Source organism: Astatotilapia calliptera, chromosome 15 (assembly GCF_964374335.1).
Source record: "Astatotilapia calliptera chromosome 15, fAstCal68.1, whole genome shotgun sequence".
NCBI classification, from domain to species: Eukaryota; Metazoa; Chordata; class Actinopteri; order Cichliformes; family Cichlidae; genus Astatotilapia; species Astatotilapia calliptera.
In genome coordinates, this window is record NC_137436.1 from 23,858,450 (window position 1) to 23,873,878 (window position 15,429).

Sequence of the window (15,429 nt, forward strand, 5' to 3'; positions counted from 1 at the left end):
GTGCTTTATTCACTGATGATCTCCTGTTTTGCATGCTAGTGCTCAGAATGGCACAAAATATAAAGACACTAACTACTATCAGTGTATCCCCACACATACACATTACCCAAGTATATTACGAGGCTCATTTTAAATTTGTTATTTTTAAAAATCGGTCTTATTTTTGAAAGACCAGTTGCTGCTAACTGTTCCAAACACTGAGTCAGAACTTTTTGAAAAAAAATCCCACAAACGAGACAGGAAGTGGCCCGCCTGAGTGTAAAAAGTGCTTTATTACATGTGTTTATGTCTAAGAGTCGCTATCCATTTATCTCTTTCATCGCACAGATTATGATGAATGAGTCCTCCTCTTCAGTCATACTTGATGGGTTTTCCCCTCGGGCTATAATTTTAAAAACCTACCGCGGGATAAAAGCCGCAGCAGGCGGCAGTGGTGTAATATGTTAGATTGCTTTATTTTGAAAGCTAGCTAGTTCCTAGTTGGAAACGAGTTACCACTAAAAGCTGCCCTAAAGGCTCTGTGTAAAGTGAAGCCATTAAGCTAATCTAGCAATATTTCTTGGCCAACAGGGGGCGCCTGCTCTGGTTTAAAAAGACATGAGAGGAAAATGACCTTACTTTTTACTGAGATCAAAAATAAAGTGACCACTTTCCTGATGGCTGCAAGGTCTCGGTCACTAATTTTAAGTCTTATTGAATAAAACGTTTACCTTCTCAGTTTTGGCACTTGGAAAGACAGTAAAGCAGGGTAGGCTGTAGTGTCACTACAGTATAAACTGTAATGTCCTTCAGTGTCACTGTTAGATCCACTCTTATTCACGATGCCTGGTTTCAAAAGCTAAGTTGGTGATACCTGAAATCCTCAGACTGATTCTTAAAAAAAAAGCACCAGTGGGTGAAATCCTAAAATTATTTGTTAACTAATCAATCAGCACTCCACCCTATTGAGTAACTGTGCTCACCTCATGCAAGTGAAAAATTAAAAATGGCATATCCAGCATACATAAAACCAAAATTGAGGCTTCAAAACTGCTGTTCAAACTAATGGGTAATGTCACAGTGGATGTGTCCGTCTTTTATATACAGTCTGTATTCGGCTGTATGTTGTAGCGATCAGCAGAAGGGGAAGCTGGGGGGGGGGGGGCATGTGGTCTGTAACTCAACTACCACACCACAGGAGTCAGGTGAACATGTAAAACCACCATGAGGCTACGACTGTGCCTGACTGATTTTTATGAGTGTTGCATGAATGTATCGCTTTCTGTTTTTCTTTGTTTAATTTTCTGGATAATTGTTCTTTCAAACTGTAGCCCGGTGTTTTGGAATGATCAGTTTTCTCTGTGAGGGCACAAATGCAGTCACCTAGAGTCCCTAAAACATTTGAATAGCGCAGCACGTTTAACACTACCCGTGTGTCTGTGTCGTTTCTTTCATTAACCTTTTGCAGCTCGGACGTGAACTCTGAGCAATAACACCTCCCCTTTTCCCTCCTCAGTTTCCTGAATGTGGATTTTTTGGGATGTACGACAAGATCCTGCTCTTCCGTCACGACCTGAGCTCGGACAACATCCTGCAGCGTCTGATCTCCGCTGAGGAGATCCAGGAGGGCGACCTGATCGAGGTGGTGCTCTCTGGTAAGGAATGAATAATTTTAGTCCGTTTTCTTTTTTTTCCCTCAGCAGGTGGATATAATGTTCGAATTGATAAAAAACATTTATCAAACATGCAAAACTACGAGTAGTGATGGAATCAAGTGTGCATACTTAGCCAGAAATGCTGCAGCCCTACCCATCCACAACCCATCACTCCAATCCTGCCCCGTCGGAGTTTAAATGTAGCTGATCTGGTGTAACTGATCACCCCGTGCCAGCCAGTTTGCGGCCTTGCAGGGAGTTTATGCTAAATGTCGTCACAGCTGCAGGCCCATGGTGCACTTGTGGTGGTGTTTCGACTCGTCATACACCTCCTGATTTCTTTAACCTGACACATGTAGCAGTGTCTACATGATGCATCAATGCACGAGGATGGAGATGCTGAGATGGCACAGAGCAAGATCGCTGCAGCATTTGAATGAAATGCCGAAAACGTGCGTGACTGCTTTGTTTCCTGTTTCAACTTCTTCTTCTCCTGTTTTCAGTTCTGAAATGGTGTAATTTTTCTACTTGGAGTGTTTAGAAACAGACTGAGATAGAGTCCAGCTTTTATTGTCCCGTTAGTGCTTTTATTAGTGTTTCTATTTAGACTGAATCCCCCATTTTCTTGTTCTCTTGAGTGTACCTTAGGTTTCTCTTTTTTCTGAATTTCATGCTTGAGCATGTCCTGTATAAATAACATTCTTTCACATTTTTGTCAATAATCATTGTATGTCCTCCTCTGGTAGCTGCTGAGTCTTTCCCAGTTTTTAAGTTCTTTATTTTCAGACAAGTACCGTATTTCCCGGACTATAAAGCGCACCTAAATATTAGCCGCACAAGCTAAAATCAGGGGAAAATCCTGTTTTGTACATACATTAGCCGCACCTGACCAAAAGCCGCAGGTGTTTCAATGTTGACTTATCATATGTAAGAGAATATGCACAAAGGGAATTGTCAGGAAAGAGATGGCTGTTTGGAGACATCACTTTTATTAATATTTTGAAAAACAAGTTATGGGTACATATTTGCACATGTAGTACATAACAATAACCTACAGCACACCAGAACAATAGATTCGGCCTACCTTTTAGGCTCAGGTGCAGTGACACAGCTTTAACAAGAAGAAAAGTCAGTCATTCACCACCATCTTTCTCTTCTTCCGCACTAAAACCACCAAAGTCCTCTTCTCCAGTGTCGGATACAAACAGGCTCATGATGGCTTCGTCATCCACTCTTCTTCTCTCCTTCGTTGTCACTTTCAAAACCAAAGAAATCCTCATTGTCAGAGTCGAACACCCTCAGAAGGGCCGTGGCGGTGTCCTCCTCTCCATCATGCAGCAGTCCAGCCCTTCAAAATCCGTTGGTGATCGTGGATGTTTTCACACTTTTCCACGCTGTCAGAATCCACCGGTGGAGTTGGGCATAACTTGCAAGTTTATCGCCGCTCATCATCCACGACTCCCGCTGAACGCGTAGCGCTACTTTGAAGTTTGTTTTTCGCGCTACTTCGTACGGCACTACGTTGCCTGGCGGACGGACATGTGACTAACATACCACTCTTGAACCCCGATCCTTCCGCCAGGCAACGTAGTGCCGTACAACAGCGGAACACACAAAACAAATCGTCTTACGATATGACAAAAATCATGGACAATCCATAGAAAAGCCGCACCTGACTAAAAGCCGCAGGGTTCAAAGCTTGTGCAAAAAGTAGCGGCTTATAGCCCGACATTTACGGTAGATGATGTCCCTGAGATCTTAGCCTGCTACAGCTTAGAAAGATGCACAGACATTAATGAGATAAGCATGAGTAAAGAAAGAAAGCATGCTGCAGAAACAGAAGACACACTTACAACTGCATGTTGTCGTTTTTTGTGGGATTTCTTTTTTTGGATTTTCTATAAATCATGGTTTAATATTTGGGAGCTCAGGACCATTTAAGGTATGAACAAGAATCAAAAATGATTCCAGCTAATAATAAATAGATTAACTTTAAAATCAGCAGTAAGAATAAAATAATTGTTTAAAATGTATCTTAATGAAAAACACGGTCGTTTATTAAATGAATCAAATTTGCCTAACCGTGTATTTGGTTTCACACTGAAGTCAAAGGTAAGTTTTAAACATTTAAATTGTATCTTTATTATGTATTTTCGCATCAGTTTCGTATTCTCCGGGTAAAATGAGGCTGGCACAGATCTCGTTTCCTCTCCACCAGCGCCGCCTCCCTGGGTCACCCCCATTCGCTCTAAACATAATATTGTGCATAGGATTGTCACTTCCTGAAATGTGTCAACATGTTGGGCTGTGAAAACTAAAACTGACACCTTTACAGCCGAACACCCAGACGCAGAGCCGCGCCAGGTTTAAATTACACAGGAGGGTGAAAACGTATCGCAACCGCACAGGGTGCAAACCCACGACCACTTCCTCCTCCTCCTCGTGCACCTCTCGCTGCTACTGCTGCAAAACCCTGCAGAGCTCAGCTGGTTTATTTCACTGTTACCATTCGAGCTGCTACCAGAGCGCCAAGCGATCAAGATGAAACCGGCTCTAGTGTGATTCTTGCTGCTCGGTTGAGTTGTTTTCCAGCTTTTATACACACAAGCAGCACAAAATGGTCTGTGTGGTTGTGTATATATGTAGTACATACACATTACATTTAAAGTAGAGGAAACATTTTCAAAAAATGCAATAATTAAAGGTTGAAAATGCAAAGAACACATCCAATAACAAGATGTTTTTATGTGTTAGCTTGAAAAGTTCATCCTCATTTAAACACTTTTCTCTTCTCTTTACTTGCATATTTTAAATCCTGTGTAACTTCAGCTAATACTTCAGGGTACAACTAACACGTGAGGCTTTCTACTTTTGTAACCCCTGAAAGACGTGCCAGACATTGACGTTTAGTGTATGTGTGACCATTTCTAGCGATAAATTCATTTGTCAGATTGTAATTCTGATACGCTCACGCTCAGAGCCCGAGCATCATCATTTTGGGGGACCATCTCCTGGCGCGGGTGGAAAGCTTCCCACAGAGACAGTCATAGTCTGACTGCGTGTGTGTTTCTGTTTCAGCTCTCGCCACAGAGGAGGACTTCCAGATCCGACCTCACACTCTGTACGTTCACTCCTACAAGGCACCGGCCTTCTGCGATGACTGTGGGGAGATGCTGTGGGGGCTCGTCAGACAGGGACTCAAATGTGAAGGTGAGGAAGCACTCAGGAAGCTTCTAGGCTGCTGACATGTCCGTTTCCGCTCAGAGAACCCCGAAATCTTAGTCCCGGGAACTGTTTTTCTAACACAGTGGCTAGAAGTTTTGTCCAAGGAACTTTACATCCCAGGTATTTTTATTCCGGGAGCATTTAGTCCCAGGAATTTCTTTTCAAGGAAGGGGTTAGTCCCACAGCTCTAACTCTCAGAACTTTTCCTCTGATATGCTGTGATGTACTTTGTCCCCTTAGAGTCTTTGACTATTTTTCTGTGTGCTGTGGCAGAAGACTCAAAGACCCAATAAATATAAAAAAGCTGTTATTTAAATGCTTAATGGAAGTGGGCAAAAATAAATTTTTAAAAAGAGTTCAGTCTGCATTTTAGGCTCGCCGTCTCCCGCCGGAAGGCAAGAGCTCATACTCGAGATGGAGGATGTGCGAGGGGTCCGATAGAGCTCTCCGTGCCAGGAAATTTTATTCCCAGAAACGCTTTTCAAGGAAGGGTGGTCGGAACAGTCCCACAAAACATTTTCTAATGGAAGGAAGAGACAGGTGGGCTTACAGACGGAGGAGCTGAATAAAACAAAACAGGCACTGCACCAAGGCTCCCTATAAAATAAACAGGATTATTTTGAACTATGAAACATGCAAAGCCGCTCTAGTAGAGCCAGAGATGAGTTTTTGGAGATGAATTCACACAAAAAATTGCCCCAAAAATGACCACAAAACAAATATATTTGTGCAGTTGCCAAACCCTAAGTAACAGAGAAGCAAATACGTAGAAAATATAGATGCTGTCCTAGTGTTTGAATTCACAGTTCTTGGCTTACATTTAAGTCTCATTTTCTCAATTTTCAGCAAAAAATTGTTGTTAGCAAAAATTTCATGGCTGTGCCGGCTGCATGTTCAAAGTGAGTGTTGGACCCTGCCAGGGATCTGGTTTGGTGTTTGAGTTGGGGTTTGGTGAAGCGAGCAGTATGAGAGTCAGCACATTAAAGGTTGTGGTTCTCTGCCACCACTCTTGGGTTGAGGTACAGTTTTAGCCCCGAGTGAGGGAGTTAGAGGAGGGAGCGAGGTCGTTGTGGCACTGGCAGCAGTGTGGGCGCTGTCCCAAACTGCTTTTACCCTCACCTGGTCATGAGCTCTGGTTAGTGACTGAACAAATGATTGGCAAATGCCTGCATCCAAAATGAGCTTCTGTGAGTGGGTGGGCTGAGCCGGGCTCAGTGGGTGAGGGGCTCAGTCCTCTGGATGGAGCTCAGAATAGAGCCATTGCACTCTTGTGCCAAAAAGCCAGCTCGGGTGATCTGGGTGTGTGGGAAGACCCAGAGTTACAGATCCAGGTCTCACTGGAGAGATGATGGGAACACCTTGGGTTAGTCTCCCAGGAGGAACTGGAAAATTTTGGAAAAAGTTTTGGAATATCTCGCTTGGCCTGCTAAGAGCAGTCTAACGATCATGAGCATAAAGTCTCAGATTTAGTCATCAGAAATCCTTTTCAGGATGTGTGTGCATTAAAATAGGCTCCTCACTATTTAAACATTAAGATGGGAAGTGATGTCAGTGATTCAGCAGGGATGTAATAGAGGTCCGGCAGGCTGCATGCTATTCCCTCTGAGTGACCGATAACTGGACCTTCAAACCTATAAAACTCGACTGTTTAAACCTCCATCAGAGTTCACAGTGATGTCATGTTTGCTTTAACACGTCTCATAAACTTTTATTTTCCCTGAGGTAACACGTGGTGGCTTCTCGGGTTTCCACCACGTCCACGCTGACCAAATCATCACCTCGAGGGGAAAAAAAAGAAAGAAAGAGGCATACACACACTCGGATATTCACACACTGGTTTTTAGACCTGATTTTAAAGCTGCAGCGGCTCGTCGACTTCCTGCAGTCATTTTTCAGACAGTCTTGTCTTTAACGTTTTGATCTCGGCGCTCTGTTGTGATGCCGAGCAGAGAGACACCCGAGCAGCTGATGTTTGGCTTCCGCTTGTACGTTTGAAATGGTTAAAAATGAAAAGTTCCCAAACCTGAAGCGACAGAAAAAAAATAGAAAAACAACCTTGATGGAAGAAAATTTTAGCTTTTTTTTTTCCTGCACTTTTAAGCTTCAGATGTTGTAAACAGCTTTCTGAACCACATCCTGGACTCAATAAATTCTGTGTTTTTAAACAGATAATTTGGCTATGAGAAGATTGTTGGGCATAAATGAACCTTTAGAAGAGTAAATTAATACTTTGACACATTTTAATGCATTTATCTGATAAATAATGGGCCTTACTTTGGCCTTACTCGTACAGACAGATTGTTCATGAAGTCTGTGCTCCAGTTGTGAGCAGGCATCTGAATTCAATACAGCTTGTTGACCAGACGTGCTATAAAGTTGGTACTTAGTGCTGTCGTCGCATGACCCTACACTGGTTAATTTGAACCGTATCCATATTTCATATAAGCCAGTGATGTTGAGTAACCTGGTTTTGCATAGAAAATGGACAGAAAGGACTTAAAAGCCCGGCCCTGTCTGAAGGGTTAAAATTTCCTTGGTAAGAAAAATAAAAGGTTCATGCTCTGCTTTGGCCCTGCCGTGTTTTATCAAGAATCTGCATTCCTGAGGTTTAGTCTCGGCACATTTTAGCCACAAAAGCTACAAAATGACCCTCCTGCAGCACAAGACCAGAGATTTATGTTCAATTCAATTTTCAATTTAATTTTATTTACACAGCGCCAAATCACAACAACAGTCGCCTCAAAGTGCTTTATATTGTAAGGTAGACCCTACAATAATACATACAGAGAAAAACCCAACAATCATACGACTCCCTATGAGCAAGCACTTTGACAACAGTGGGAAGGGAAAAACTCCCTTTTAACAGGAAGCAACCTCCAGCAGGACCAGGCTCAGGGAGGGGCGGCCATCTGCCGCGACTGGTTGGGGAGAGAGAAGGAAGACAGGATAAAAAACATGTTGTGGAAGAGAGACAGAGATTCAAAGCAGCTGAACATGGAAGCAAAGCTGCTGATTCACAGGTTTATCTGTGTTTCTACTCTCATCTGTGGTTGTGAAACCAAAAGAATGAAATCATAGATATGAATGATAGATATGATCTTTCTCAATTGTTGTTGGGGCTCTGGCTTAGAGAGAGGGTGAGACTAGGATGCCTCCCGGGGAGGGCCTTGGTCTCATCCTGGAAGAGCTGGAGGTACTGGGGGTGTCTCCCAAAGGCCATGGGTCGGACTTGGTTCCTTTATTAACTTCGGGATCAGAACTTCAGTTGAACTGTGAATCTTAATGATGATTAATAATGATTCCTCTCCTGTGCAGGATGTGGACAGAACTACCACAAGCGGTGTGCGTTCAAAATCCCCAACAACTGCAGCGGCGTGAGGAAGAGGCGACTGTCAAACGTCTCCCTGCCAGGCGCCACCTTGTCTGTCGCTCGTCCACCTTCCACTGACTTCAGCCCGGCTCTGCAGGAGGAGGTGGGTCTGCTGCGCTCGCATGAAATCACTCATTAGTCGTATTCATTTTAGTTGGTTTTTTGGTTGTTGTTTTTTTTTTTTGAATGAGTTAAAATGTATGCACAGACTTCCCTTGCAGTTGTGCAGCCCCAGTACACACACACATACACACACACATGCACTTTCTGTCTGATGGCTCGAGGCAAACCGCTTGATTTTTCCATCCGGTTCAAGCCAACAAGCAGAGAGAGTCACAGTCAGATTCTCACAGGCTGAGCAAGCACACAGATCAGAGGGGGACCCGAGCACAGTCAGACCCATATACGTATCTGACCTGAGTGGACCCGAGCAGCATGTTGTGCAATCAGTTAGTCTGATTGATTAACAAGCAGCCAAGCTAGATTTTACAGATCCCAGAAAGAAACTGTTCCTTTAAGAGACCCGATGTGTGATCACGCTCGGGCAGCAGATCCTAAAGAAGTCTCACTTTCTTCATGGACATTTCAGATAATTTGGACTTTGTTAGGAGGTCTAGAGGTCCATGCACATATGGTGAATCAGTGAAGTGAGAAGGTGGATTATCCAACTGTTCTGTACTAATTCAGGCCCATTGTGTCACATGCTTCCTGCTCCTGCCGGGACAGTGCCCTGCAAGCTGCATGCTGTACAAGGACAGTCATTGTTCTTGTTCTCGTGGATGGAAAAGAGTTTGTCTGTACGCCGCTTTCACGATGAGTGAGCAAATCTCTAAATTTGATGTTTCAGATCAACCTCTGAAGCTCTGACTACTCCTTTCATTTCCTTTTAGTTAGAACTAATAAAAAAAAACATCACTCAAAGACCAAAAACGAGAGAAACTTTCACCTAAAGATCAGCTGCGTGATCCCGCCACAGTCCAAACGCTCGCTCGTTAGGTTAATTGAGTGTTAGTTGGCTTTAGATGTGGGCGTGCGAGTGTCTAGTTGTGTGTCAGCGTGTTAGCCTTATGGTGGACTCAATCCAGACACATACAGCAGAACGCAGAACAAACTCTACACTAATTCATGTTTTTAGAAGCGTTTGTGTGCTTGTGTGTTATTCTGTCTGTGAACACGATAGCTTGAAAAGTTTTAAATGAATTCTGATAAAACTTAAAATTTGGCTTACATCCACCAAAAGCTTCCGGCCAACATAATGGTTTACAAAAATCCTCATATATGTCACGTTTGACCTCTGACCTCTCCTTTGAGGTCAGTAGATTGCTATAAAGAGTTAGTTTTTTAGACTAACAAGAACATGCTGTTGACCTGCAAGCTGGGCGAGTTGCTCCGGCAGATTGTGTGTCAGAAGGAGCTTCAGGAGGGCAAACTGCAAACCTCATAAAGTGCATTTAAAAAGAAAAAAGAAAACTAAATTTAATACTTTTCCCTTAAATGTAAATGATGCTAGGAGAGTGAGTCACCTCAGCACAGATTTGTGCTTCTTGTTCACATTATGAACACAGAGCACCTTTACTGTGATAATCAGTAGATAAGTCTGCCAACACCCACGTGAAGCTGCGCATGCATGAGCGCAACAACATAACAGGCTCGCCTGTTTCCAGATTCAGCTGATTGCCTCTTTCAGGATGTTTGTGGTAATTAATAAAATAACTTGCATAAAAATGGAGAAAAAAAAGAAGACTGCATCATTTGTTGTTTATATTTGAAAGTTGAATCCACAGATGGTTCAGACATCTTGGTTCTGTATCGGTACAAAATACTATAAACTGAAGATTTGCCAGAGGCAGAAGAACTGAGATAAAATCTGAACTCTTGACCTCATCAGTCAGAGGATCTGGAAGCCCTGCTGGGAGAGGAAAGGTCACTGAAGCTAAAGCTGTTCTCAATGATCACTTTTGATTCTATGAAAAACATTTCTGTCCTGGTGGAAGTCGTCTATTCCAGGGTGGCAGTGCCCTGCAGATATAAAAGATAAGGGTAGGAATTATTAAGCACTTTCTGCCTCCAGCGTCTAAGCGTGATGTCTTTTAATGATTAGTTTTTACATGAAGAACAAATTTAAATACAAACTAAAATGAGTTACTGAAGTGTTATTGGTCAGTTTGCTCTCTGTTTGGAAATCTGAGCATAAACAGAAAAATAAATCCTATTTCTTCTTCGCATTTTTGTTTCTGTTTCCCGCCCCTCTGCAGCGCCCTCTTCTGGGCGCCATGAAGCGCAACTCCCTGCTGAGCGGCCGGCCCATCTGGATGGAGAAGATGGTCCTGGGTCGGGTGAAAGTCCCCCACACTTTCTCCGTCCACACCTACACCCGTCCCACCATCTGCCAGTTCTGCAAACGCCTGCTGAAGGGCCTCTTCCGCCAGGGCCTGCAATGCAAAGGTGACGACACACACGCAAAAACACACACACACAGGAAAGTCTTAGAAAACCAACAGTCCAAACTCCAGAGATATTCAATCTGCTGTGAAGTCCTAACCTTCCTTCACTTTTTTCTTAATCGCCCTGTGAAGTGTGTGGGGAGACTCTGCAGTACTCTGTGGGAACCGTCGGTTACTCTTCGTCACATGGTTATTCAAGAAGTTTAAAATGTTTAATATGTTTTTTGTATGTTTGCTTTTTAGACTGTAAATTTAACTGCCATAAGAGATGTGCAGCCAAAGTACCTCGAGACTGCCTGGGCGAGGTCGACTTTAACGGAGGTGAGTCGTTTTCACGTTTACCGCTTTAATCATCTGAAACCTTTGATGGGCAAAATTTAATATCTGCAGACAGATTCTGACGCTGTAGGCAAAGGACGGGAGATTTGCTCTTGGACTCTTTTTAGTTTCTTCCTGTTGTTGGATTTTTATTGACCGCTGAGGACACTTTGGTTTCATACAGGTAGAGAAGATCAAGGAGGAAATGCAATCTCAAAGCCGTCAGCTGCCATCTCATGACAGTTTATGCGATTAGGTTCTTCTGACCAGCGCAGGGAACAGGAAGTTGGCTATACACAGTTGTGCCCAGAGGCTAAAACAAAACCGTTAAATGGACAGTTAAATGGGTTCCCACCCTGGCTACTGTTTATCTGTAACACCATATCTGATTTCCTTTTTTATTATTCATTGGAACATACGCCCTCCATACAACAATAAAAGACAGCAATTTAAATAATAATTAAAATGACTAACACTGAAAAGAAGTCAAAAGAAAATAATAAAAGATTACATGAATAAAATTAGAAAACACAACACAGAATTTCTTGCACTCAAGGCAGAAAATATTTTTTAAAAAACCCTCAACTGAGGTTTTGATGTCAAAAAATTTCTAATTTTAAGTAATAAGTTTATTTTGATAGAAAAGAAAAAAGTGACTTCATTTCGCTCCCTGATTACCCTAACAATGATTTTCCTTTGGGTGACCTGCTCTACGAGACAATGAAATGAGTGGGGAGTCTATATAAGAAATGAAGGAGACAGAAATCTCACGTTTGCAGAGCTCAGACTTTACACTGATCACGTCAGAGTATTTTTGATCTATTTTTGATTTTTATTTTTTTAAACTGGATTGAGAAACGTTTTCATTTCAAGTCTTTGGCATTTTACACCTAACCCCTACTGGCCATTAGAGGAACTGCAGCTCAGTGAAATCTCGGGCTGGAAGTTTTAAGACCTGTTCCCAGGCTCTCATGTTTTTCCTGTTTCTTCAGAGCCAGCCAGTCCTGGTATGGACTCAGAGGCGACGATGGAGGTGGACTGCGATGTGAACAGCGATGGAGGTCACAGCATGGACGAGCAGGACGAGCAGTCCACCGAAGACAAGATCTTCTTCGGGGGTCCCTGCACAGACTGCGAGAAGGATGACGAGACGGTCAGAACGATCAGGTGAAGCAGACGACTGGAACTGGTGACGGGCTTTAAAATAGCATTATAAAAATCTTAATTTATCCTCATGAGAAAATCTATTGAGCCTCAGTATTGGATGCTTTGTCATAAGTAGAGATCATGATATGTGTGATGTGAACAGGTTCGATTTCTCTCGGATATACGGTACAATTTCAAAGTGACGTCCAGTGTTGGATGGCATGTTTTTACCCCCGTCAGCAATAAACCACAAGCATGGCTCCACCCTCATGTGGTTTGTAACCGAAATCTACAACAAACGAGTGTGTTCAGTGTTAAGAGAGCCTAGAGCTTTAGAGAAGAGAAAAGAAGGAACTCCTCCAAAGACTTGCATGCATTTTATTTTTTTTATTTGAACCTTTGACATTCTCATTAGTATCGTATTTTTGTGTGGGCTTTTTTTCCTTAAAATGCTTCTTTGCATGTTTTTATTTGGTTTCACGCAGCCCGTCGACCAGCAGCAACATCCCTCTGATGCGTGTGGTCCAGTCCATCAAACACACCAAGAGAAAAAGCTCCACAGTGGTTAAAGAAGGCTGGTTGGTGCACTACACCAACCGTGACAACCTGGTGAGATGAAGCACAAAACACAGACAAACTAAGGTGTCTTTTGAGTTTTATTTTAGGCCTTTGGGTGCCTGACAAACACAGCTGGTCTGTTTGCAGGAACAACAACAAAAGCAGGAAATATCTGAATTCATTTTATAATTAAGTAAAAATATCAATCCAGTCTAATCCTTTGGCTTTGGCTAAAAGCTCTTAGGAGCAGCAAAAAATTCCAAAAAACAGACACAAACACTAAAAGCTAAAACATTTATAGGCAATATTCAAACACAAGACATATGAAACACAATGCAAATATAAAATTTGTACATTACACTGTAAGCACTAATTGGCTAATGTGAATAGCATTTTTCAATAATGTGCTTCGCTGTAGGAGTTACTGGGAGAAAGGCAAAGCCGTCACTAATCCCAGCGTCGTATTTAGAAAATGTAATAAAAGTGATGTTAATCTGCACCAAAATTTCAAACGTTCTTCCTTTTTTATTTGCTCTACCTCACTGCCAAATTTCAAATATTTCAGCTTGGTAGTTTTTGGAGATGAACAAACACGGGGCACTGATAACCTACGTCAGCTTTAGCACTGCAGTCTGGAAGTTCGAGGTGCTTCATCAAGTCAGTGCAGAAATTATTAAATCCATTTTAATCACTGAGCTTTGGTTTTTGGTATATATCCACACAATCTGGAAACATGTTCTACATGCAAATGCTCTACTAGAAATGAACAAGCAGTTAAGTGCATCAGGTGAACACATCTATTGTCATCCAGGGAATTAAATTATTGGTCAATAAAAAGACTCTGTCCTACATATAGTACTGTTTGAAACGGTTTCTTGTACTTCAGATACTTCCATTTATATCCATCACTCAAAACCTCAAAGGAAAGTCTTTGATTACTGGAAACTAAAAGAGATTTAAAGATTTTTATTTTCTCTCTGGACTCAGATTCAAAGCATTCTCCCTAATGACAAGTTTTGTCTTTGCAGAGGAAGAGACATTACTGGAGGCTGGACAGCAAGAGTCTGACTCTGTTTCAGAATGAAAGTGGAGCCAAGTATTACAAGGTAGGAGACCCGGTGAGCCCCGGATCTAGTTTCAGCTGCTCGGCCAAACAAAGCAGCGACGTGAAGAGAAGAGCTGGAGGGAGTCGGGTTCATACCGTAACACAGCATGAACCTCATAAGACATTAACACACATCACTGTCTGCTTGTCCACTGTAATTGTTCCAAGAGCAGGTTGTCTATCATTGGTTGAAAGCTCTGTGTTGATAATGTAACTTAATATATTTAAAGAAAGGTGGCAAAGAAACATTAAAACTATCTGTTGTACCGACACTGAATAATGTGCCATTTACTGGCCATTTCAGTAAATGGCCTGTATTTGTATAGCGCTTTACTAGTCCCTAAGGACCCCAAAGCGCTTTACACATTCAGTCATCCACCCATTCACACACTGGTGATGGCAAGCTACATTGTAGCCACGGCCACCCTGGGGCGCGCTGACAGAGGCGAGGCTGCCGGACACTGGCGCCACCGGACCCTCTGACCACCACCAGTAGGCAACGGGTTTTGGACACAACGACGAGACTGTCCAAGCCAGGGCTTGAACTGGCAACCTTCCGATTACAAGGCGACCTCCCAACTCTTGAGCCACGATCGCCCATTGTGATTGTAACAAGAACTGGGTGCATACGTTTGAATTTATTTTAGACTTTCTTTAATCCAAGGACAAACATATACATTCGCTCACTCAAATATTTTTAAGAAGTGGTGCTGATGTTTCTACAATGTCTTAAGTTCACGTTGCTAAGGCCTGTTAACTGTTGGTGATCACAATTGGCTTCAACTGGTAGTTCCTCTTTGCCAGCATAAAAGGATTTGTTTGACACCACTCATTGGACTGACCCATACTCAAAACCATGGAGAAGTCCAAAGAATTCAGTGAAGATCTAAAAAGGTCATCCAAGATTCAAGATCATTGTTCAAAAAATTGTTGTTTGGATATGTCACCACTTTGGTGAGGTTGGGAAGACAAACCCAAACTGTCACCCTCGGATGATGGACAACCCAGGAACCACCAAGGTTGAAGCCTGCCATGAACAGTCCACAGTGAAGTGAGTTTTACGTCACTAGACTGAGTGGTTGCTGACCAAGAAAGAAGCCCCCTCTCCAGAATCAGCACCATCAAGCTTGACTAAAATTTCCAGCTGCCCACATGGACACGCCAAATAACTGCTGAAGAAAAACTTTATGATTTATACAAGATAAAGAGCCACAGTGATAAGAGGTGTTTGAGAAGTAAAGGTGAGGTTTTCAAACCTACTGTAAAGCATGGCGGTGGTAACATCATGTTCTGTGCCAAAGTAGATGAAATAATAAACAAAAAATACTTCAAATCCACAGACGCTTGAAACTTGGATACAATTAGCTGTTCAAACAGAACAGGCTAAATTTAAGCTTCTGGAATGGGCTTCACAAATCCTCGACCTCAACCCCATTAAAGATTTGTGGGCTACGCTTTAAAGCCATGTCCATGCCAGGAAACCAACCAGTTTGAATGAATTCTACCAATTCTGCCAATAAAAGGTGTCAAATATTCATATTGAACCAGAAGCTTGTTGGTGGCTACCAACTCTGGTCAACTTGCTAAATATTGGGTGTGATGTTTATATCTGAGCCCGTATGTAGGCTT

The 15,429-nt window shown here is 42.5% G+C and overlaps 1 protein-coding gene across 3 annotated transcripts in view; it reads left to right on the plus strand.

Moving 5' to 3' along the window:
• The window catches only part of LOC113037457 (serine/threonine-protein kinase D3), a 56,830-nt gene that overhangs the window by 32,247 nt on the left and 9,154 nt on the right, over positions 1–15,429 (plus strand). For all 3 annotated transcript variants that reach the window (XM_026194544.2, XM_026194546.2, XM_026194545.2), the window contains exons 3-10: positions 1,496–1,634; positions 4,713–4,844; positions 8,175–8,332; positions 10,485–10,674; positions 10,917–10,994; positions 11,984–12,158; positions 12,623–12,746; positions 13,724–13,801. In XM_026194544.2, coding sequence (XP_026050329.1) covers positions 1,496–1,634; positions 4,713–4,844; positions 8,175–8,332; positions 10,485–10,674; positions 10,917–10,994; positions 11,984–12,158; positions 12,623–12,746; positions 13,724–13,801 — 1,074 coding nt within the window. The remainder of the gene's footprint in view (positions 1–1,495; positions 1,635–4,712; positions 4,845–8,174; positions 8,333–10,484; positions 10,675–10,916; positions 10,995–11,983; positions 12,159–12,622; positions 12,747–13,723; positions 13,802–15,429) is intronic.